Source organism: Xyrauchen texanus, chromosome 26, assembly GCF_025860055.1.
Source record: "Xyrauchen texanus isolate HMW12.3.18 chromosome 26, RBS_HiC_50CHRs, whole genome shotgun sequence".
Taxonomy (NCBI): Eukaryota; Metazoa; Chordata; class Actinopteri; order Cypriniformes; family Catostomidae; genus Xyrauchen; species Xyrauchen texanus.
The window spans coordinates 32,822,870-32,848,502 of record NC_068301.1 but is presented as its reverse complement, the minus strand read 5'-3'; the positions used below and the strand labels follow the sequence as shown (position 1 = coordinate 32,848,502).

The window sequence follows — 25,633 nt, the reverse complement described above, 5'->3', positions numbered from 1 at the left end:
ATAATAGTTTTAATATAGAAACTAAAACAAAAGACAAAAGACTCTGATGATGAAATGGTCATGTTCAATGCTTTAGCTATTTTCTTAAAGCCACTTCCCATTTTGTGAAGCTCAACAACCTTTTGCCACACATCATAACTATATTCTTTGGTCTTACCAACTCTGATGGATGACAAATGGAATTTGGCTAGTGTGTTACCTCATATTTATATCCATGTGAAAAAAGAAGTCATGGCTGAATAATTTCATGTTCCTAGTCACCCAGGTGCACTACATATGTAAAATATGAATGGGAATATATATTTTACTCAACAAAAAAAAAACTCTACGGGTGTCAATAATTGTGGCAAATGTGTTTTGGAAAATAAATATGAATTAAATTATGAGATTTTTCCCCACTTTCAATTGTTTTACTTCAATTAAAGGTTAGATTTTTGTGAATATTTTGAATGAAAGATCAAAAGGATTAAAAATTAAAAAAGACCTAGTGTATTTAATAACCTTAAAGGTACAGATGAGTTACAGGGGGTGGAATAAAAACCCAAGGTATATGTTTAAGGATTAAACTGTATTAATGTCAAATACTATTGTCAAATAATATATATTTATATATTATTTGAAATATATATATATTATAATTTTCTTAAATTAAAACTATTTTGAAAATCAATTATGTAATTATTGTATTATTTTGCTATTAAATACATAAAAGTGTAGGCCGTGAATTTGTCATGAACTGCAGTTGATAATTGTAAGGTACAAAGACCTTGTCCAGTTATATAATGTGATAATGTGTCTTATGGGACAGTCTGTTATTTGTGGCAGAGTCACAGACAGGATGTGAGGTTTTTGAGATATTGTTTCAGAGTCCTCTTTTCTGTGTGGTTGCATAAACCAAAATGGTGTTGTGGACCTTAACTCATATTGGTTGATGTCCATACACTGCTTTGTCAGTGGAAAATCTTCGGTTTCAAAAGTAACACCAGAAAACCTCTGAGATAAATAATTTCAACCACCTTCGGTGGAAGAGCAGAACTGCTGATTTTGTGAAAATTAATTAGGACAGAGGCATTTGCACCTGCTTTGTGCATGATTTCTTGATTCATGTGTTTATAAATATTTAAATATCTTATGATGTTAAATACATGACAATACTTTATCATATTGTGATGTATGTTTTAGCTCTTAGCTTTCAGTTCTTATGTAAAAATTTTCTTTAAGGTCTATTTCATGGTGCCCCTTTGAAAATGGCCATACTGCACAGTTACTCCAAAAATGTTTTGGACACTTAAGACATTCTTAAAGATATGATTGGCATTAGCTAAAATATAACATTTACTAAAATATGAAATTATTCTTCAATATATTAAATGGTTAATAATGAAATATACACTCTATCGTGAATCAAGTTGTATACCAGGGGCTGAGGTGGGTCAGAACAGGTATAAGTCTGGCTATTATGTGGCATTTCATCTTCACACACAATTTTTAAGCTGGCACAGAGCTTAAGGACAAATCAGGACAGACAGGAAATGGCGGGTGATTCATAACTCACAGCACATTTCTCTGAGGTGTTTTGGCCTGTGAAGTCTGCAGGCAGTATGTATGTACTCTTTTGGCTTGTCCTGCTCTGTGTAAAATCTCCAGAAGGTAAGCTAAAGTTTCTCATTGACATGACGTATTGTAGATGGAACAACAACATGGAATCATGACAACTGTACTGATTTATTTCATTCTGTATAAAATGTAAATAGCAGCTTGAATCTTTAGGCAAATTGACACTGATTGGACTTAATTTCAAAAACTGGACATGATTAACTGTTTTTAATCAATTAAAAGCAATAAAAAATAATATTTAGATGATAAATGGTGACACTTTACAACTGAGTTAGTTAGTTAGTTAGTTAGTTAGTTAGTTAGTTAGTTAGTTAGTTAGTTAGTTAGTTAATGCACTAGGTATCATGAACTAACAATGAATAATATATATTTTTGCACCATTTATTAATCTTTGTTAAGTTTGTTATAGTGAATAAAATACAATTGTTCATATTAATTCACAGTGCTTTAACTAATATTAACGTACACAACTTTTGATTTAAAAAATTTATTAGTATATGTTGAAATTAACAATACCAAGATTAATAAATGCTGTGAATGTATTCTTCATTGTTAGTTCATGTTAACTCATTTTAACAAATGGAACCTTATTGTAAATTTTGCCATTGGAATTTAAAAGACAATCTTAATTTAATTCTCAATGGTGCATGACCCTGGCCAGTAATGTAACATATATGATATTGCTTTATTTTTCTAATCATTTTCATTTTGTGGTCTAAATTCCTTTACAGCGATGGCTGGTACAGTTTATCAGTTTCCACCGTCAGTGCAAGTGAGATCGGGTGGCACGGTGACCATGCACTGCCAGCTGACTGAGGTGCAATCATTTTGTCACGCATTGGCCTGGGTGAGAGTTCACCCGGAGAGTGGAATAATTTTCATTCTGCAGGACTCAGCCATTCCTCTTCTGATCACAGATCAGGCGAAGAGCACAGTATGTCAGGCTTCTGTCTATAATGCAACGGTACAAGACTCTGGGACATATTACTGCATCGCTACAGACAGTGAGCAAATGTACCTCGGGAATGGCACAACTGTCACAGTACAAGGTATTATACTGTAACTTACACCCCCAAAACACTTTCAAATGCAGTTTCTGCTTTGATGTAAGTAATACTATAATGTACTATAGATCTTGATGAGGAGATCCTTTTTTCGCCTCATGTTTTTAATATATGGGACACTATTCAGGAGACTGGGGCAAGTAAGTTGTAACACCAGCCATTTTTCAGTTACTATAATATTTTGAGTCAAAGTCAAATTACATTAACACTTGTTTTCTCTAGCAATGGTGTTGTATGTTTGTTTGACACATCAAGCTCAAAACATTGGGACAACTTTTGTGAATTCTTTCCTACAAACTAAAATTCCAATAATTTTTGTGATATCTTTTGGATAAACATGTGAATTAAAATAAAATCCCATTGGCACACATTATGGTGAGGTCCAACTACATACTCAGGGTTGGGGAGTAACAGAATACATGTAATGGATTACGTATTTAAAATACAAATATAAGTAACTGTATTCCACTACAGTTACAATTTAAATAATTGGTAATCAGAATACTGTTACATTCAAAAAGTATTTTGATTACTGAAGAGTTTACTTTGCATTTTATTGCCATTTGTTTTATTTAATATTTAGTCCTTTCAGATGGAAAACATTTCTACATATAAATGATGCGATCCAAAGTGCATTTGAACAGCGGTGAAACACTTTCTTATGATGTTACATTCATACGAGCAGACAGAGAAGTACGTTTGAAGTAAGTTTGGAGCAGAAGAAATAGAAATAAAACTTGTGTAAATTGTCAGCTTTACGCTAAGCTAAAATGCTATTTCTAGCCATTTTACATGCACATGTTTTCAGACACGATCATATTTTTTTAACAAGAAAATTCACGTATGATCATAATTAATTTTTTTCTAGTAATAGCTTTGATATTAGGGAAAAAATCCTATTCTTGATAATATTTTTATATTGTTTTCCTCTAAGAAATAAAATAAAACAATCCTTAAAACAAGATAAATTAGATTGATCTTGTTTTAGAAACAACACTGCATAAGATATTTAGGTTTTACAGAGAATGTAATTTTAACATGTATTTATTTATAAAGTTTTTATAGTCAAAACAAGTGAAAAAAATCTACCAGTGCTGAAGAAGTAATCCAAAGTATTTAGAATACATTACTGACCTTGAGTAATCTAATGGAATACATTACAAATTACATTTTACAGCATGTATTCTGTAATCTGTAGTGAAATACATTTTATTAATAACCTTCCCAACCCTGCATATACTGAAGGTCAAATTTAGCTAAAAGGTTGAACTTTGTTCTCAGTAGAAGGGTATTTTTCATAAATATCAGGCCAGGACAGATTTTTATTGGGACAAATTGTCACACACATTGAATGAGCAATACGTTTTATTTTATGCCCCTTTTACTTTTTGCTGTTGTTCGTGTTTCATAGTGTTTTACTGTTTAACTTGAACTGCTTAAAAGTGTACCTCTTATGGGGCATGTTGTCACAAAAGGTCAACATTTGCTTAACGTGTTAAAATGTATATTTTTTCCTGGTCAAATTCGGTGGAAAGGCTGAAACATTTTATTATTATTATTGAAGGTGAGGGTGAAGGTCTCTGCGCATTACTGTCTTTCCTTTTACGCAACACAATAAGATTAAACGAAATACATTTTCTCTTATGTATTACCTCGTTATTTCATCTGACTCCATAAATGAAAAAGGTTTAAATGATAAATTAATGTTTGATTATTTTTTTAACTCTTTAATTATACTTTACCCGTTCAGATTAGGAAACTATGTCGCTTTGAGGTCCTCGCGTGTTTTTCTCTTTTATGCGGGTCTGACGATCACAAGCACAGTTTTGATCATCAAACAGAGGTAATTGCTATATACCTAAGATCGGTCACATTCATGTTTACGCAGTCAAAGATACTTCAGTATAGCCCCCATGGAATTGCATACACTTGAATTTAACTTAACGTTTTTTTCAGTAGAGGTCACGGACACTATTACAGTTGTAAATTGAGAAAAATCGAGAAACCGCATGCGCACGTGAAACCGTTTGTGTAAGCAGGAGAAACGTTTCTCCTGAGCATGTGTTACAGTTTCCGGTGTGTGTATAGCTCTTTTCCGATTGCATCATTACCATCATTCATTTACTCAAAGATACTGAGAGCATGGATGCGCATTAATTTGTAGAGATATATTTTAAACTTGGCCTTCAATACAAAGACATTACGGTCTATGACATTTGTAATACTGTCATGGCTGAGCCAACTTTGATCTTCCAAAGGACACTAATCAAGCAATAGACTTGTACTTGCATTTAAGGAATGAGATATTAACCTCATTATAACCTGTGTTAGCATGTTTCTTTTAACTGAGATCCAGATCCCAAAAATCTAAACGTGCGCACGCGAAAGTTTTTCATGCTCACGCGAAAGTCTCTGTGATGTTTTTTTTTTGCACAGGTCACTTCAGGGGCTCCGTAGCATTTGCTGTTCTAAACAGAAATTCCCTTTTTGTCTTTGCAAACCAAGTACACTTGAATTGATACCAAATATTAGTCGTCACTAATCTGACGCAGACTTGCGGTAACATACGAACCGTTTAATCTGCTTGGGAGAACAATTTCAGAGTCAGTCAGAATAAAATCAAATGTTTACAATTTATTGACCAGGTAATAGAACAATAATTAAAAATCCAATTCATAGAGTAAAATCATCGATCAATCAAATATAATAACAACAATTCGGTAATTGAGGAATTTATAGAAATATTTACCTGGCAACGAAAACTACACACAGCAATCGTGTGGGAAGTCTAACTACAGACTCCCTGAACCTTTTGCCCCTTTTCCTTATAAACACAGATAATTCAATATGCTTACCAAATGGTGGTGTCTGTCATTATAATTAGATTTTGGTTCCCTATTGAGGGGTTCACAACTGTGGGATCATAATTTGTAATTGAATGGGTGCTTGATTCCAGTAGATTTACATACAGGAGGTAGTTTGTATGGAGGATGTAGGGGAGGGCACACCTTTAAGTTGCACACCACATTTCTCATATTTTATAACTTCTTTTAGCTTTTCATTATGGCTGGGAGAATGAGACCAGTTTACCAGGCGCACTGAGACACTTTAAGTTATACCAAACATGTATATTTACTTTTTGTACACACTTAACCTTGCATAGGTTTTTAGTGAGTTTTAAGTGAGGGGGAGATGATGAGACTGTAGAATTGAGGTGCGAGCTGCACTGTGTGCTGCGTCTCGGATGTTTATGTGACCCGGAACCTCATTCCACCCCCTTTACCTCATCCATTTTTTTGGAGTTATGCCCCCACCTCCACAGTATTCCTCAACTTTTCTCTCATGTATAATGTGTGATGGGATACCTATTGCTGTGTTTATCACATAACAAATGAGTGCTATTTATAAAAATGGCTACTGTCTCATGTTGATTTCCTGTGCAACAAAGGTGAATTATCAGCATGTACACATACAGTTCTGTACAGGACACATTTTACCTGCTATTCGTTACTCAAGATAGCACTGCTGTTGATTGACTTGTCTACATTTGTCTGCTAATGGTCGAAAAAGCAATGTGAAAGTAAACTATAGAAAGAACAAGACATGAACAGTATGATTTGTCTATTGTCATTTAGGTGTACTTCTGTAATTCTGTAAATTGTATATCCATTTAGACTCAATAAGTGCCTGAGAAAATACATCTATGTAGATTATGTGTTATGTGTAGCTCTATATGTCTTTGAGGGCCAGTTGCATCTCATGAAATTTCAGTGTGAAAACAATGAATCCTTTTCTATCATTTGTGGCATCATCTCTTTGATAAGTGAAAAATACAATGGCAAATTGTTTTGAAAATGCTTTGAAAACTTGACACTATCTGGACATTTTGGAAATTGATTTGTGATAGATATACGTGCCGGGTGTGTAATAATGATTGGTAAATCACCCATGAATTTAAGGGTTAATGTAAATTGACTTTCAAAAATAAGCTTAACGTAAAAATATTCACTGCCGTAAAAACTGAACTAGCCCTGATGTACCCTATAATCCCTATGCTGTTTTATGTCAACTTTATAAGAAGAGTTATGAGTGTATAAACTTTTATATATTTGCTGTTCTTCTTTGCAGCTGTCAGCACAGCATCAGCACCATCTATTGAAGTCATGGCATTTGCCAGCAGCAACAAACATGACTCCACAATCACTCTTCAGTGTACGATTGGGGGATTTGCTCCTTCACAGGTATATGCGTATTGGCTCATAGGTAGTAAAAAGGAGAGTGGAGAAACCGGGTTTTTCTGGGAGGAAAACAGAGAAAACTCCTCTGTGATAACTCACATACATTTTGCAGTATCAGATGAGGAGTGGAGGAGAGTAGAAGAGTGCACCTGTGTTGTAAATTTTGCTGGATACACATTCAACAAAACTCTACATTATTATGGTAAATTACTTTCCAAAGTCTATACTCATCATGCTATCAAATGAAATGATCCATTATCTTTCAAAAGTTAGGTTCAAAGTGATATCTCAGCAGATCTTATTCCAAAATCAGAATGTTGAGATTATGCTTAGCACTACTGTACATTTATTTGATTTTTACAAGAAAAGTTTTTATTGTGCTTTTCTCACAGCACTTCTGTTTAATTTTTCCCTCAGATATCCAGGACACTTGTTATACTGTCGTGAAAACAACAAGAATTTGGGGACTTGTAACATCTCTTCTCTTTTTCGTGACCTCACTTATATTAGCTAAATTCTACTAAACTGCAGACTTTTATTCTTTGACCATTTGACCTGAAAACATGCTGTAGATAAGCTACATACAGTATATCTTTTCTTGGGACAACAAAAAGCTATGATCAAACAGAAATATAGATCATTTGTATTATTATTGACCCAAGAAATAGGGACAACCTTGTATATATGTTTGGAAAGTATTTGTTCACCCACAGAGTGGCAAAGAAAGGCAAAAATGATTTGATTAGCAAAATGTACTTGTTGATTGAAACAAGATTTAAAAAAGGAACACGTGTAAACATTCATCAACGTGGAAATTATAAAAAATTAAAAGGTAACCTTTTAATTTAATGTATTTCTTTTTGTATACTCTAACATTTCCTTCAGTTGAACGAAAAAAAAACATCATGGTTACTGTTGTAACCTCCGTTCCCCGATGGATGGAACGAGACTTTGTGTCGATTGTAGGGTCTCTTCAGAGTGCCTTGCGTACCTCTGAACTTGAGAAAAGGCCCATGTCAAATTGGCAGACAGAATTTACATGTTCCGCCCCAGACATACGGGTATAAAGGGGAGCGGGCGAGCGTCTGTCAGACAGGTTTTTGCACTGAGGAGCCAAGAATAAAGTTACTGCGCATTACAGTGGTAGGGGTAGTGACGTTGCAAGGGGAACACAACATCTCGTCCCTTCCATCAGGGAAAGGAGGTTACAACAGTAACCATGACATTCCCCTTCTGTCACTCACTCTACGTTGTGTTGATTGTAGTGACACAAGGGGTCCCACCTTAAAACGACATGCACTAACCCACGTTACGTGACTGCAGAGCCAGGTGCAAGCAAGCTGCTGCGTGCTAGAAGCAGTCGGGTTGGCTGCACGTAACCCTCCCCAATGCCCCAAATAAAAAGTGTCATATACCACTCTTATGTTCCCAGTACCCGTACAGAAACAGGCGACATGACTTGCGTGGGTGCCAGCCGCAGCCTTTTCTTTCTTTATGTTTCTCATCATAGAGTTAAAAAGCGTCTGGGGCCTAAAATCGTAATGTTATAGATGTGTCGTGTAAGGTGCAAGAGGAACACCCGGTCGGCTGTCCTACCGAGTTCTACCGACTCGGACCTGACAAAACACGGGATGAGATCGACTCAACCCAGAGGGTGTAAAACCTAGCAAAGATGTTGGGTGTTGCCCAGACTGCTGCTCTACAGATGTCTGCTAGGGAGGTGCCATGGGCCAGTGCCCACTAGGGTGCCACACTTCTCATAGAGTGTGCTCGAACCCGCAAGGGGGGGGGGGTGCGGCCTGGGTGTGATAAGCTAGGGAAATAGCATCAGCAACCCAATGAGCTAACCTCAATTTGGAGACAGCGTTCCCTTTCTGCCGTCCGCCAAAGCAGACAAAGAGCTGCTTAGAGCATCTAAACGTGCACGAGCAGCGCCCGGAGCCGAGGTACCAATCGTCATGCCGGAGGGTTGGGGGGAGGATGGAGGTTTCCAGTCCAGCCCAACGCTCACAGACTGGGCGGGCTGGCCCGAGGATGGGAGTCCAGTCAAGTCTTCAGCACCGGACGCCTGAACGCTCTCTGATGCAGCGCCGATGTCGTCATCCAAACCTGGCTCCAGGGATAAGGCAAACTGGCCGTGAAGCGAGCCGCCATTGTCCCGAGCACAGACAAAAGCAAAGAAGCGTGCCGGGGTGCGGGTGGTTCGTGGGGCTGTGCCCGGTGAAACCGAGCCCGCTGCCATCACCAAATCGCCTCTATCAATCCCGTGGGAAGAAGGATCGACGTGGGGGGCGGCTGGAGTGGCGTTCGCTTTGAGAAACGAAAGTCGCTACCGCAATGTGGCTATGGTCATATCCTCGCAGTAAGAACACGAGCCATCCACAAATGCTGCCTCAGTGTGATTGCTATCTATGACCTTCGGATCTGGAGAGATACCAACCACATCCAGGAACTACACAGCATCCTGAAAAGGACGTTCAACGCTCGCTTGTGTATGTTGCTCTTTTACCAGAATAAACTCTTTTAGAGGAGAATAAACTCTTTCAGAGAATCAAACTCTTTTAGGAGAGAAGCGCTGTCGCTGTACAACCCAGGGTGCAGAGTCTGCACAGTATGCAGAGAAAAGAAAGCTGCTGGAATGCACCGTCAGATCCAACAGAAAGCTCTCTTGCAGAGGTGGGTGAAGCAGTCGTGACACACAGCTCGCTGATCACACAACTGCTCTGCTCCGAAGAAAAAATCTGTCTGACAGATGCTCGCCCGCTCCCCTTTATACCCGTATGTTTCGAGGGCGGGACATGCAAATTCTGTCTGCCAATTTGACATTGGCCTTTTCTCAAGTTCAGAGGTACGCAAGGTTCTCAGAAGAGACCCTTTGTTTATCTACAATCGACACAACGTTGAGTTGAGTGACAGAAGGGGAAGTGCATCTCCATGACATCCTGGATGAATAAAATAGGACAGGATGTCGGATGGGAATGTAAGACTGCTCTTATAGAGTGAATATTTGTTTTTACATTATAATTCACATAATTACAATATATATATATATATATATATATATATACATATATATATATACACACACACACAGGGTTGGGGAGTAACGGAATACATGTAATGGATTACTTATTTAGAATACAAAATATAAGTAGCTGTATTCCACTACAGTTACACTTTAAATCAATGTTAATTAAAATACAGTTACATTCAAAAAGTATTTTGATTACTGAAGAGATTACTTTGCATTTTATTGTCATTTGTTTCATTTAATAATTAGTTCATTTAATATTTAGTCCTTTCAGATGGAAAACATTTATACATATAAATGATGCGATCTAAAGTGCATTTGAACAGCGGTGAAACACTTTCTTATGATGTGTTACATTCATACGAGCAGACAGAGAAGTAAGTTTGAAGTAAGTTTGAGAAGAAGAAATAGAAATGAACCTTGTGTAAATTGTCAGCTTTACGCTAAGCTAAAATGCTATTTCTAGCCTTTTTTGTCACGAACCCCTTTCCTCTGCCCCATCTCCGCTTCCTCGAGCACGCACACATACACTCCGCGAGCGTGCTCGCTTCCCGCTCCCTCGCTCCGCCCCCTTGAGCTCGTGACGCTCTTTTTCCTCCCTCATGCTTCCAGCCCGGTTTTTCTATTACGAGCTCTCGCTCAGTAAACTATCTCCCCTCTGACACACATGCACTCCATGGCGTGCTCGCTTCCAGCTCATCAGCCTGAACATTATGACCACTTGCACTCACGCGCTTCCTATCTCCACACATTATTTTCACCTGCACTCGTCTCATCACCTGTCATTGTTCACACCTGCACTCGCCCCTATATAACTCACTATCCTTTCGTTTGTTGGGGGTTGGTTATTGTATTTAGATTCCCGTGTTTTGCCCCTCGCTAGTCTCGCCTAGTTTTGTACTCCTCTTTGATTCCCTCTTAGGTTGCCAGCCCCCTATTCCTCTTGTTCCCCTGTCTTTTGCTCCCTCTAGTCCCCTCTTGTATACATCCTGTTTACCCCGGCTTTGACCCTCGCTCCCCTCGACTACTCTCCCAGATTTGCCCCCTTTACTCTCTTTGATTCCCCGGCTTTTGACCCTACGCTTCCCACTCGACCATTCTTCACTTGACTTGCCCCTTTTTGTACTATTGCCTGCTTTTTTGCAAAATAAAGCAGTTTTCATCCGACATTGTGACTGTCTCATCTTGTGTGTGTGTGTCCGGGTTACAAATTTACATTCACATGTTACCAGACACAATCATAGTTTTATATCAAGAAAATTCACGTTGGATCATAATTAATTTTTGCTAGTAACACCTTTGATATTAGGGCAAAAATCATATTCTTGATAAAAAATATTATTATAATTTTCCTTTAAAAATATCTAAAAATCATTAAAACAAGATCAATTTGATTGTTTTTATAGTCAAGTTAAAAATTCTACCAGTGCTGAAGAAGTAATCCAAAGTATTTAGAATACGTTACTGACTTTCAGACAGAATACATTTCCACTACAGAAAAATGTTCAACACTTGTAACCTATGAAAATATACCTTTATGTAAAGTGGACCCATACACTAACTGAACACTCTATTAGGAACACTATGGTCCCAATAAAGTGCCTGATAAAGGGTCTTCTGCAGTTGTTGCCCATCCGCCTCAAGGTTCGACATGTGCATTCTGAGGTGCTGATCTGCTCACTACAATTATACAGAGTGGTTATCTGTGTGACCTTAGACTTTCTATCAGCTCGAACCAGTCTCCATTTACCTCTCTCATACCTCTTTCCATTTGCAGAACTGCAGCTTACTTAATGTTTTTTTTTTTTTGTTTTTGGCACCATTTGGAGTAAACTGTAGAGAATCCCAGGAGATCAGCATTTACAGAAATACTCAAACCAGCCCATCTAGCACCACCAATCATGCCACGGTCCAGAAAAGAGAAACAAAGAGCAATTTAAGTAATTTTTCAGTGAAAATCTTGATGTCCTTTGCGCGTTCATGAGTCCTTTAAGATATTCTTTTCACAGCGGCATGCGTGAACAGTCAAATAAAAAATACTGTTTCAGTAGCATTATCTATTATAAATAGGAACTAGAAGCGTTTCAAGGATTGGAACTCCAAAGCTAATGACATTATAGGTGTTCATGCCTTTAACAGTTTCTAGTACCTGTTGATAATGGCTGAATGCTACTTAAACAGGATTCTTTATTTGACCAAGTTGTAGTGTTTTGAAAAAAACTGCAAAGATGAACTAATTTCAGTAATCCATTTATTGGTGACAATTAAAGCTATAGAAAATGCTGCATCCTATTTATAAACATGTGAACTGTAACTTTCTCTCTGTTCTTAACTGGTAAGATAACAGTGTTCACCTGCCCCCTAGTGCCCAGGGTAAACATAACACTGAACATTACACCAGTGAGATCTGAAAACCTGCTTTTGTTAAGCTAAAACATTTCTTATGTGGAACCAAGAGTAGGCATAATCAAAAAATAAAATTTATCATTTATGTAACATATTTTAGATCAAAAGCATAGGAACAAATTTTATAATAGTTTATTGTTTGGTGTCTGATTCCTTCTAGTGCAAAAACAGCCTGACAAGAAATGGCTGACAGTTACAAAACATGCTCATTACAGTTCATCTCAGGTCAAATTATTGCTGTCAATCATAATTGGACTTTGGCAAAAATGTCCCAATAACGTCCACACCAAGATATGCCTGAGATTTGATCACTGTCACTCATGTTGTTTACTATACAATCTAAACACACAATTTAGATAAAATCACTTTCAAAAATGTTAAGGTTTCACAAATTCTGTGGAAACTAGGGGTCACTCTTGGGAACCCGAAACACTTCTGATCTTTGAGAAAAGGCCAATGAGAATTGGCGAGTGGAATTTGCATGCCACTCCCCCGGACATACGGGTATAAAAGGAGCAGGTTGGCAACCACTCATTCAGATTTTCACACATTCCAGCGGCTTTCTCTCCTTCTGCACGATCAGTGCAGAGTACGCCCCTGGGCGTTTCGACAGCACTAAAAGAGTATATATTCTTGCAAGAGAGAATATGTCCTCTCTTAGAGCAGAACACATTGAAGTGAACATCTTTTTAAAGATGTGTCTTTTTAAAAATGCCTTTCCATCTTTGTGTAATTCTTGGATGCAGTCGTTCTCTCTGCCTCCGATGGCCACAGTTGCTGCCTCAAGTGTCTGGGCCATAATCACACTGAGACAGCGTTCGTGAATGGTTCATGTTCTCATTGCGAAAACATGACCATGGCTTTCCTTCAGACAGAGGCAATACAGCACATCTTGCCCCAGCGTGGCTCAAGATCCCATACCTCGTCTGCTCGCCGAGGGTGTCCCCTTGCGGCGGCGAAGGCCCAGGCGGCTCCGCCACAGCCCGAGCCCAGTCCTCAGCCCCAGCATGGAGCCCCCCACAGGAAGCCGACGCCCCCTGCCTCACAGCCTGGCAATAGAACCCAGAGGAAGGCTCCTAAGCACCCCTGAGACGGACGACTCAGGGAGGGAGACGTCTGCCGGAACCCTGGAGCTGGTATCTGGACCACTCCATCTCCCGGTACAGGGCCAGGAGGTAAATGTTGTGTTCCCATTTGTTTTATGTTCACCGCAGTCCGTTCCCACATTTTCAAAAAAAGAGCGGTTTCTTCACTGCTTGGGTCACACAGCCGGTGTTTACGACCGCCGCAATCACAGCGACCAGACACCGAGCACCTGCGACTTGGACCGCACCACACCCGCGGCCAGGCGGTTGTGACGAGCAATGAGGATGGTCAAAAATATATGTATGTGTGTGTGTGTGTGTGTGTGTGTGTGTGTGTGTGTGTGTGTGTGTGTGTGTGTGTGTGTGTGTATATGTATATGTATGTACATGTGTCTTGTTGCTGTTTTTGTATTGTTGTGTAAAAATATTGTCATGTCTGGTAGCATGTGCATGTAAAATGGCTAGAAATAGCATTTTAGCTTATCGTAAATCTGACAATTTACACAAGGTTTATTTCTATTTCTTCTGCGCCAAACTTACTTCAAACTTACTTCTCTGTCTGCTCGTATGAATGTAACATCATAAGAAAGTGTTTCACCGCTGTTCAAATGCACTTTGGATCGCATCATTTATATGTATAAATGTTTTCCATCTGACAATAAAATGCAAAGTATTCTCTTCAGTAATCAAAATACTTTTTGAATGTAAATATATTGTAATTATAAATTATTAAATTGTAACTGTAGTTGAATACAGTTACTTATATGTTGTATTTTAAATATGTAATCCCATTACTTGTATTTCATTACTCCCCAACCCTGCTTGAGGTTCACCTTGTACAAAGTAGCTGTGTTATAGCAGTATATAACTGTCTGGTCAAACACACATCTTAATTCATTGGGGTCACCAACTGAGATGGACGTGAGCCCCAGCGATTGAGTCATGATGAATGAGAGTGTAGCTGTAATCAAGAGAATAAACATGTTTTAAAACAAAGAACAAACCTATGCTAAAAAATGATATTGAGATATTGTTCATTAAAAGACACATTTTATTAATTATATGGACTACTTTATTACATTTTTGTAGCCTATATAGTAAATCTGATGATTAAATATAAACTTAAAATGAGTTGAGTGAGAAGAGTTTCATAAGAGTTTCTTAACTGAAAACAAAGGCAAAAGACTTTATGTGTAAAGCAGAAATGCAAAAACATAACAGCATCCAAAATAAATAAATAAATAATAATAATCTTAATGTCAAAAGATAACCAGTGCACAACTGATTGATTGAAAATGGCCAGCAAGAAGAGAAAAAAATCTTTTATAAAAAGTAAACTTTCAGTGACCATCACAATATTACCGTCACTAATAGAAAAGACTAAAGACTTGAGACTTGATTTGAACTTGATCTTAAAGAGTCTCGACTTGGACTCTGAGTCATAGGTTGGTAAATACTGTATCTATGCTCTTAACAGGTTAGTTAGTGTGGCTTTCTCTGTTTTGCACATGCAGATATTTCAATGCAGACTGAGCAGGTGTTCAGTTTTGTTGGTTAAATCTGTTTGACAGTCTACTCTGGATGCTGACACTTGTTTTGATCTAACCACACAGGAGTGAGATGAAAAGAGCAGCATAGTGAGAAAATAAGGCCAATGCTGAACGCCCACACCTTCGCTTACTAACCGACATCGATTCACCACCTTGCACTTACAATTCAGAAAGAAGCTAAACTCCCTATCAAGTGTCCGTTGATTTGATTATCCACCCCATTATGACATGATACTTTGACCTATAATTGGAGATCTTCGTTATAAAATGATGTCACACTTTGAAGGTGTCATCAGCCATTCAGTAAAATAGTGTTGGAGTTATTTGAAGTGTGTAACATTTCTGTTTTATTTCTGTTTTTATATATTTTGGTATGCTAGTCATACAGTATGTGGTCAAGCTTAACTTGTCCACCATGTTATGAAAGAAAGGGGAATTTAGAGTCATTTTAAATTTTGAATGTATTTATGTTAGAAATAAAATCATGACAAAAGTTGACAAATATTTCAGCTGGATACCTTTCACAGACCATGTAGCAGCTAATTTTACCCACTGATCCTATTATTATCTACCCTGACTAGCTAGCATAACCAAATGGACCTCTGAATTTGTTAAGTCATTTAGCTTGACCTGTATGATTTATAAAATCTTTTATGATACCTTTAAAAGTATGTTTCATTTTTCAAAAGCCGAAAAGTCACTGAATTGTAAGAACGACCCCAATATTGCATACTACAAAAGAGGATCAGAATGGCAGTCAATGTGATATTCACAATTTTGCAATTCATCAACAATTCATCAGTTGTCAAATATCAAATATGTATTATAAACATGTGCTCGCTAATTTCATAGCACTCTCAAAATGGTTCTTTAGGTTCTGTAGGAATGACAAAGGAGAACATTTTGTTACTTTGCTGGCAAAAGGTAATGTCAGTTGAGTTTTTGCAAATGGACATTGAAACATCCTGTGTTTCAGGAGACTCTCATCTCTAACATCCTGTTATGTCTCTGTATGCATCTCCTTTGGTTTAACCGCACAGCACTCAAGTGAGAGTAAAAAGGCTGCAGCAAGTTGGCCATATGCTTTCCTGTTGGCATGCACTGTGGTTTTTCAACCCTTCACAAAATAGGTATATGCATATGTACGCAATCTTATGTCTTATGTCATATTTTCTTAAGTGTATACAGTCAAAGAAATCATTGTATAATGGGCCACTGCTCCAGAGATTTTTTGATGTTTTTTAAATAAGTATTTAGCAAAGTGAGAAAGTTGTGCAGTTGTGTTTTGCACAAATCTAACTGGGATCAAATTCAAATGTGCAAAATTGTATCTCCACCTGTCAAAACAGAAGTGAGGTGCAATAGAAACTTTGTAATGCAACACTTTTAGCCCTACTAGCTCCTTAAGATGAATCGCTTATGTTGTGTCCTTCCACATTTTGTCCGTTGCTTTGGATAAAAGTGTCTGCTAAATGAATAAATGTAAAAGTTGGGGCTGTAATTAGGTATAACTGGGTTCAGTCATGTTTTCATTCTTCTGTGGAACACAAAAAGCGATATTAGGCAGAATGTTACCGACTGAGCTTCAGTCACATTTATTGTATCCTTAATTTTCTCCATACAATGAAATGGTGTGAATGAATGGTGACTGAGAGTAGCATTCTTGCTAACATCTCCTTTTGTGTTGGTTTTTAGGACCAACATGGAGGTGAGTATATAAACCATTTATATAAATTGACACACAGGCAAATAAAGAACTCCAGAAAATGATTTGAGAAGTACGTGATGGCCTACAGAGTGGCAGTAATAACCCCAAAATTAGGAAATTAATTCATAACAAAATTAGACATGAGCTAAACAGAGATACAAACAGGAAAACATTGAGTAATCAATATTCATGAGATTGAACATTCTAAAAACATGAAAAAATGATCTCATTGTAATATAAAACTTTTATTACATAAATGTATTGGAATATATTATGCTTTATTTCTTAAGTTTGATTTTAATCATTTGTGACATGCTCTAACTTGTCCATGCACTGACACCCTGAAAAAGAGCAAAGAACATCTCAAGAGCATGTGAAAGATGTCCTTAAGGATACATTTGCTGTTTCACATCATTCTTTGAATTATTGATATATAATGTATATAATTCTGTATTACCATCACTCTTTTAATTGATTTGCACGCTTTTCCACACTGATGCATGGCTCCACGGTGGAATACTGGACAAAAACAATAAAGATCATAAAATACAGTCTTAAGTTTATACAGTCGTGGTAAAACATTTGCAAAAGTTCTGATTTGTTACAAATAAATGTAAACGTACAGGGACATATTTCAAATAATTTTTATTTCAAATTAAAGAATACATAATAATCTACTGTACACAGTTGTATGGGTTTTATTTTGGGACAAAAAACTGTAAATATGTTGGTAACACTTTACCACAAGGTTCCATTTGTTAACGTAAATGAACAACATTAATTAACATGAACTATCAATGAAGAATAATTTTACAGCATTTATTAATTATTATTAACAGTTATTGTTAATTTCAGCATATGTAATAGATTTTTAAAATCAAAAGTTTTACATCTTAGCATGAACTAACAATGAACAATTTAATTTTAATGAACTAACTTTATCAAAGATTTATGAGTGCTGTAAAAAATTGTTCATGATACCTAACGCATCAACTAATGTAAATGAATGAAACCTTAATGTAAAAGCTAAATGTAATCCATTTGACTCTTGCACCATTGTAAATCTTCAGAAGCTTTGTATGAGAACATATTGGACTACACATGTGGACTACTTTAATGGTGCTTTCATGTTGCCTTTTAAAGCTTATTGAAGCTTTAATGGTGCTTTTCTGAGCTTGAGGGACACGGTCATTCTATGGAAAAGAACTGTGAATAGATTTTTTTAATGTATTTGTTATTAATTTTTAGTGTTCCAAGGACAAAATAACAAGGCTTTGAATGATGCCTAGAAAATAATGACAGAATTTTAATCTTTTCAGTGAACTACTCCTTTAACTTCATTTTGTTATTCCGTGACTTATAATAGAAAGTCCTCTATAGGCCCATGTGTCTTGCTGCAGAAGCTGGCAAATGTTCAGGTGCTGAACAAAGGCTCAAACTTTGTCCAGTATCAGCACTGAATGTTATTAAATATTACATGAATACAGAACTGGAAAAACAGAAACAGCAATATGCTAGTACTGCCATTCCAAACATGCTACTTCTCTAAAGGTCTTGGAAGCAAAAGGGTGTATGCACATCATACCAGACTTTACAGGACAGTCAAAAAAATGTACTTGGGCAAATCCTTAAGCACAATTGAACTGATTTGTTTTTTAACTAAATAATTCACTGTTAGGTCTTCCGCTTTTTCATTTTTATTTTATTTTTAGCAATGGTCTATATTTGAAAGACAACATATGCAGAAATGTATGTTTCTTACCATGACAGATGAACTGTCTGCTCTCAGTGTGCTCTGTTTATCTGTTGAAGGGCAAATAAATTGAAACATTAACAGTTATTAGGTTAATATTTATTGTTACATACATTACACTATATAGGAAACATACCATATTTGGCTATAAAGTTTTACGGTACAATGGTCATATTACCATTGTTCAGAATTTTGCGATGAGCATCTTTTCTTATGAGTCTGGAAACAAAAATAAGAATTTCAGTTTGGTACTATTGCTTCATATTTGAATCATATATTCATGGTACTGTTTTTAAGTTTGGGGTACACATAATACTGACCCTTTGCACGTCTTTGTCGCATGCATCTCTGAAAATTGAAATGGAGCAAATTAAATGTATGATTGAATAGATTACAAAAAACTTTCCACAATCTCAACAACTAGCCCATTTAACATGCCACCTATTCCTTTTATTCTTCCAATTATTGTTATATTCACAATTATATATACTGTATATATTTGAATTCATACCCCAATAAATGTTTGTTTTGAATAATATACAGTTGCACAGTGGTTAAACCAGCACAAATATTTTCTGAATTAGATATTGTTTTGAGAATTGTAATATGCCTATAAAGTAGCATATATAGTACCTACAGTAGGTATCTGATAATTGCAACTGAAACTTGCTTAATTCAATATAACAAGCTTGACACATGCGATCAGTACAGGATTAATTGCATAAATACAGGTATATGCCTATAAACACATAAACATTTTCAAGATTCCTCATGTCTCAACTCTTGAAGATTATCTCTAGGTTTCAGTTGTTCAGAAGATGTCATTTCATTGCATTTTTAAGTAATATTCTGGTTAAGCTCAATCGACAGCATAAGAAAAAAATAATTTCAACTAGGTTCCAGTGAGGCACTTACAATGGAAGTGAATGGGCCCAAACGTTAAAATACTCACTGTTTCAAAAGTATAGCTACAAGAATTAAACAATATGAGTTTTAACATGATTTTAGTGTGATAAAATTGCTTACTAACCTTTTCTGTGTAAAGGTATTGCCAATTATATAACTTTGTTGCCATGACAACATAATGTGGAACAGTAGTCATCCACAAAAACAAGACTTAAAGAACTTTACAGCTGAAATAATACACAGGTTTTATCAGAATAATTTAATAAGAGCACTTAAACAGTCATTAAAAATATTTACAATTCTTGTTGCACTTAAATCTGTTTTGTATACTATTCTGATGATAGTTAAACTTTGTAATATGGAACTTTTCGTACTGCTGTCTCCTTAAGATGATTTGCTTATGTTTTTCTCTTTTGTAAGTCGCTTTGGATAAAAGCATCTGCCAAATGAATAAATGTAAATGTAAATGTTAATACATTTTATAAAACACAAAAATAAAATTATTCCCATTCACTTCCATTGCAAGTGTCTCTCTGTAACCTCTGCTTTTTTAAAGAATAGGAGGGATGATTCAAAATAAATTTTTGTGATAATCAATATTATGCCACAAATGCTCTTGATTGAGCATAACTTGTATTGAACCCAGAATATTCCTTTTATCTTTCCTCTTACAACAAATCTTGGTCAATAATTGTGAATAGTCTACATGTTTGTAAAGTTATAGTCTATTATTTGCCAGACGACCACACTGAACAGGATTACCTCTCTCTAATCAAACAAACCTGACAAGGCCACGGCCAGCGAAACAAAATGTATCCACTGTGCCTCAAACATCACAGTTTGTGTTTATTCTGTAAGGTTGTATTCTTCAGATTATGTAGGCCTACTATATTAGCACCAACTTAGTACACTCAAAACATTTTTTTTTACATATTTTTAAGATTTATAGATTTACATTTTATAACAAAATTCCATCAAATTAAATTGTGTAATGTTTAACTAAATTAAATTCATAAAACTTCAAATAAGTAGTGTTTTTATTTCATTAAATATTACTCAATTTGATGGAATTTTGCTATGAAAGTGAAGTGCGTACATCTTACATATATATGTAGAGAATGAAGAAATGCTGTAATTTTTAGTTTGGTAGAAATACAAATAACTATTCAAATCAGAAGTGTTAAACCATTACCTTGGTATAAATACAGAGAGATAATGGCAGTTACAACCACGGTAAGGACTACTGCCCCAAAGCCGCCGTACATAATCCAGGAGCATATCTGTTCAGATTCTGAATGATAAGAGCACAATTATTGTAGATCTACATAGGTGAATTACTAACTAATAGTGGACAATGTTCCAAACTTAAAATGAGATGAAAAACGAGTGGACAAAAATTCATAAGACTAACACCTCTCTTCTTTTTTGTTCTATCATCATTAACATACCCCATCTCATCAGAGTTTTGGAGATGTTCTCGCCATTATATTTAACAATGCACTGAATTTCATCATCTCTAGTCCACTCATCAGCAGGGACAGAAAGATGAGCACGTGTGTATTCTGTGGCTGAATCAGTGGCGTTTGTCCAGGCTGACTCGGTCCATCCTGTGTGCTCTTTCTGACCAATCATCCAGAACACCTGGACCTGAGATGGGACAACTCCAGTCACAACACACTGCAGTGGTACGGGTGAAATGTTGGTTTCTTGTGGCGAGTATAGGATGGATATTTTAGGTGTAGGACGATCTACAAAAGAACAGAGTTAATTCAGTATGTGAATGTGTTATACGTTTCAGTAACCTGAACATGAATCTAGAAAAGTATAGATGAAGTTTCTCTCCAAATTTACCTGTAACGATCACTTTGGTTCCATTGCCGACGACAGTCAATGAATTTTGATGGCTAATGCAATAGTACAAGCCTGAATCTTTCAGAGTTGCCTCTTTGATAGATACAATGCAAGTTTTTACATTGTTCATAAAGGTATTTGGCTGAAACCTCAAGAATGTGAGTTCACCAGTCCTTGGGTTCACTTTGTACCAAAAAGCTGAGGAATAACAGTACCGAACTGTCTGGTCAAATATACATCTTAATTCAATACTATGACCCACGGAGACATTAATGAGCCCAGGTGATTGAGTCACAATAAATGAGAGTGTAGCTGTAAGAGAATTAAATTACAAACCAATTTAAAAACATACAAAATATATAATATAAATATATGTTTATATTATTAACAAGAAGACACTTTACTACTTGATTGATATTTTCGATAGGCCTATTTTGACTAGACTTTCTGATTAAACAAACTTAAGGATGAGTTGAGATAATTGTGTTAAAATGAGGTTAACCTAAAATGTAAGCAAAAAGACAGAAGACTTACTGTGTAAAGCAGAAATGCAAAACAATAACAGCATCCAACAGCACTGCACAGTACCCATGTCATCACCTTAAAAGAATCCTATGCACCTCTATTACATAGGCATTTAGAAGCAAAATAATGCAATCTTAATGTCAAACTCCACTCAATGCACCTTTGTTTGACTGAAAATAGCCTGCAAGAAGAAGAAAATCTCTCTCTGTGTGGGTGGAACTTCCTTGCATATATATAAATCACTATAGCAAAGAAAAGGGAAGGGGAAAGACCTGTTTCAGTCTTCCCAGTGGTGTGGGGCTCATTACAATAGTGTCAGCTTCTTATGCAGGCTATGATGCTTATGGGAAACATGTTGCCAAGATAAAGTAGCATTTATATACTGCTTACATTTAATTTGGTGTTTCTTGAAATGGGCCCAAAGCTTGCCATACATAATCTCACCACCAGCGATTCACTTATTTTCTTTTTGATCTGATACCAATAATTTCAAGTCCAAAATCGTCAATACCAATACCAATACAAAACTTCTATTAAATAATAAATAAATAAATAAATAAATGGATAAAATGGGTAATTAAAAAAAATATTTGTCATAATTCAAGTCATTAACATATATATATATATATATATATATATATATATATATATATATATATATATATATATATATATATATATATATATAATTGTATTGTGAGCATAAAGAAAAAATGATTAGACTTCTGTTTTGTTTACCCTTACAAAAATTAACCATAATTCACTACAGTAACTCTATAGTTTAACCATGGTATTTAGTTAAACCATAGTTACCACACAATTAACCATGATTACTACTACAATATTACTGAAGTAAACTATAGTTAGCTATTTTTTTAATTACTTATTAAGATCAATTACCTGCAATTAGAAGAAATAAAAAAAATTCACTTTTAGATATTTTGTTAATTTTGCACTAATTTACTATTTAATTTACTTCATTAGGATCATTGGGATAAACACTTTTTTTCTTTTTTTAACTTTCTCTAAAGTAAAGTGACTGATTAATTGTTACCAGTTTCCATGCCTGATTCTGGAACAGCTGCTGCTCCTCAGTCTGTAGCTCATCTTTGCTACCCTCTACAAAACCATTTAATCAAATCAAAGTGTATATTTACAACAAACTAATATCACAAAACAAGTCACACATACATTTTATGCTAATGCTCATTAATTATCCTTACAGAAAACAACACATGATAAACAAGAAAAGTACACGGGATTCGAACTGACGTCACCGGCATGAAAGGCATATGCGCTAACATGGAGCTTACAAGTTGCATCAGTTGTTTGCACACCTTTTGAGGACAGGAGAGTGAGGTTTACATACTGCACAGCTATCTACCTGCTGGCTCTCGTTACAAGTGCAGTGTGATAAAACTAAAACTTCCTGGCTACCCACTGACTTCTTTTGGAAAAATCCCCATAGCCTCATTTGCTTCATTTTTGCTGTCTTTCCTGCTAACTGCTGTTCCCCTTCTGTCGCTCTCTTACGTTGTGTCAGAGAACGACACTAGGGGTCTCTCTTGAGCGCCGATATTCACCTCTGTACTATGAAAAAAGGCCAATGAGAGTTGGCAGCCAGTATTTGCATGTCCGCCCCGGACATACGGGTATTTAAGCAGCGCAAATACGGAGTTCATTCAGAAAATTTCTTCGAGCCGATGGTCGTGTTTGCAGTTTGCTGCGTGACTACACACCGAGTTCCTGCTATCCTCTGCTGCATGCTGTTGGATTCTGCGGCGACAACAGTGGCTTTCTCCTGGTTGCACGGCTGTGCACTTCCTGCCCTGAGCGCATCGACAGTAGCAGAAATAAGAAAGATCTCTCACGAGTCTTTCTTTCATAAAAGAGTTAATTTCTTCTAAAAGAGTAATTTCTCTAAAGAGCAAAAACACAGCGGCGTGAACGTCCTTTTAAGAACGCGTCTTTTTAAAGATGCCCTTCCGCCCCTGTGTTGTTCCTGGATCGCGGTAGAGTACTCTCCGCTTCCGACGGCCACAGGCGTTGTCTCGTGTGTCTGGGCAGTGATCACACCGAGGCTGCGTTTGTGGATGGTTCATGTTCTCACTGCGAGAACATGACCATGACAACGTTAGCGATCGCGGCTTGCTTACAATCGTAAGCAAGCCACTCCAGCCGCCTCGTGTCGCTCCTTCTTCCCACGGGATTGAGGACGATGCGGCTGGCGATGGAGGCGATTTGGGGATGGCAGCGGTGCAGCTCCACCGGTACGCCCCCTCGGACCACCCGCGCCCCGGCACGCTCGTTGACTCCCATCCTCGCTCGAGGTGGCGGCGACTCGCCTCACAGCCAGTCTGCCTACCCTCAGGCGATGGAAGCAGATGAGTTCGCCGCGACATCGGAGGGCGTGGGCTCTGACGCTGAGGGCTCCTCTGGGCTGCCGCCTTCGGGCTTGCACGCCCAGCAGGAGGCCGACGCGCAGATGTCCGATATGCTTTCCCGGGCAGCCAATAGCGTGGGCCTGGATTGGAACCCTCCAAGCTCGTCACGCTGGCTGCACCGGACCATTCGACTCGGTTACGCAATTCAGTGTGCCAGGTCTCCGCCCCCCTTCCTGGGCGTTCGTTCCTCCGCAGTGCACGGCGAACATGCCCTCTCCCTGCGCGAGGAAATCGCCTCCCTTCTAATCAAGGACGCGATAGAGCCTGTCCCTCCAACCGAAACGAAGAAGGGTTTCTACAGCCCTTACTTCGTTGTACCCAAGAAAGGCGGTGGCATACGACCGATCTTGGACCTGCGAGTTTTCAATCGGACCCTGTCCAAACTCCCGTTCAAAATGCTCACCCAGAAACAAATTCTATCTGGCGCTCGGCATCTAGATTGGTTCGCAGCGGTAGACCTGAAGGACGCCGTACTTTCACGTCTCAATTCGCCCTCGACACCGACCCTTTCTACGGTTCGCATTTGACGGCCAGGCGTATCAGTACAAGGTCCTCCCCTTCGGCCTGTCTCTGTCCCCTCGCATCTTCACGAAGGTCGCAGAGGCGGCTCTTGCCCCGCTACGAGGAGCGGGCATACGCATACTCAATTACCTCGACGACTGGCTTATCCTGGCCCCCTCGCAGGAATTACTATGCGCACACAGAGACCAGGTGCTCGAGCACCTCCGCCGCTTGGGGCTTCAGGTCAACTGGGAGAAGAGCAAGCTCACCCCAGTCCAGAGCATCTCTTTTCTCGGTTTGGAGTTAGACTCCGTCTCAATGACAGCACGTCTCTCCAACGAACATGCTCAGTCAGTGCTGGAATGCCTCGCTTCCTTCAAGCCAGGCACCGTGGTCCCGTTGAAATGTTTCCAACAGCTCCTGGGGCATATGGCATCCTCTGCGGCGGTCGCGCCACTAGGGTTGATGCATATGAGACCACTTCAGCATTGGCTCCAGACTCGAGTCCCGAGACGAGCATGGCGCCACGGCACGCACGGCGTGGAAATTACCACTGCCTGCCTCCAAACCTTCAAACCCTGGACAGACCTCTGCTTTCTTCAGGCAGGGGTACCCTTGCAGCAGGTGTCCCGTCGCGTTCTGGTTACAACCGACGCCTCAAATTGGGTTGGAGCGCCGGTGTAACGGGCGCAGCAGCCGCAGGCCGGTGGAACCAAGGCTCGCTGCGCTGGCACATCAACTGCCTAGAGCTGCTGGCCGCTCGTCTTGCCCTGAAGAAATTTCTTCCGATGATTCGTGGCAAACATGTCCTGGTCAGGACAGACAGCACCACGGTGGTGGCTTACATAAACCGCCAAGGCGGAGCACGCTCCCCACATGTCACAGCTCGCCCGTCGCCTCCTCCTTTGGAGTCAGCAGCGACTGGAGTCGCTGCGCGCCACTCACATCCCCGCA

At 38.1% G+C, this 25,633-nt stretch overlaps 2 protein-coding genes across 3 annotated transcripts; one reads left to right on the top strand and one right to left on the bottom strand.

Moving 5' to 3' along the window:
* Positions 1–1,594: 1,594 nt before the first annotated feature.
* LOC127620266 (Ig kappa chain V region K-25) lies at positions 1,595–7,199 on the top strand. The gene is made up of 4 exons (XM_052093436.1): positions 1,595–1,650; positions 2,349–2,666; positions 6,810–6,922; positions 7,032–7,199. Exons 1-4 carry the CDS (start codon positions 1,602–1,604, stop codon positions 7,056–7,058), a joined length of 507 nt encoding a protein of 168 aa, XP_051949396.1. The 5' UTR covers positions 1,595–1,601; the 3' UTR covers positions 7,059–7,199.
* An 8,830-nt stretch (positions 7,200–16,029) lies between these two features.
* On the bottom strand, positions 16,030–21,942 carry LOC127620260 (immunoglobulin kappa light chain-like). Of its 2 annotated transcripts, XM_052093425.1 has the most exons (9): positions 21,744–21,942; positions 21,210–21,521; positions 20,807–21,106; positions 20,551–20,649; positions 18,773–18,800; positions 18,631–18,671; positions 18,462–18,502; positions 17,157–17,218; positions 16,030–17,040 (listed from the first exon to the last, which is right to left on the bottom strand). In XM_052093425.1, the coding sequence occupies exons 1-8, from the start codon at positions 21,799–21,801 to the stop codon at positions 17,159–17,161; spliced, it is 939 nt and encodes a 312-aa protein (XP_051949385.1). In that variant the 5' UTR covers positions 21,802–21,942; the 3' UTR covers positions 16,030–17,040; positions 17,157–17,158. The 2 variants fall into 2 exon arrangements, 1 of the variants encoding a protein (XP_051949385.1); XR_007967691.1 differs by lacking the exon at positions 16,030–17,040 and having other exon boundaries at positions 17,180–17,218; positions 18,589–18,671.
* Positions 21,943–25,633: the final 3,691 nt, after the last annotated feature.

Bases quoted from the DNA above. Each gene is read 5' to 3' on its own strand.
- LOC127620266 (XM_052093436.1), top strand. From the start codon at position 1,602: ATGTATGTACTCTTTTGGCTTGTCCTGCTCTGTGTAAAATCTCCAGAA. The intron at 1,651-2,348 runs GTAAGCTAAAGT...ATTCCTTTACAG, and splicing joins CTGTGTAAAATCTCCAGAAG to CGATGGCTGGTACAGTTTAT. The intron at 6,923-7,031 runs GTATATGCGTAT...TACATTTTGCAG, and splicing joins GGGGATTTGCTCCTTCACAG to TATCAGATGAGGAGTGGAGG.
- LOC127620260 (XM_052093425.1), bottom strand. From the start codon at position 21,801: ATGGGTACTGTGCAGTGCTGTTGGATGCTGTTATTGTTTTGCATTTCT. The intron at 18,801-20,550 runs GTAATGGTTTAA...TTCAATTTTCAG, and splicing joins CTCTCTGTATTTATACCAAG to AGATGCATGCGACAAAGACG. The intron at 18,672-18,772 runs GTCAGTATTATG...TTTTGTTTCCAG, and splicing joins GCGACAAAGACGTGCAAAGG to ACTCATAAGAAAAGATGCTC.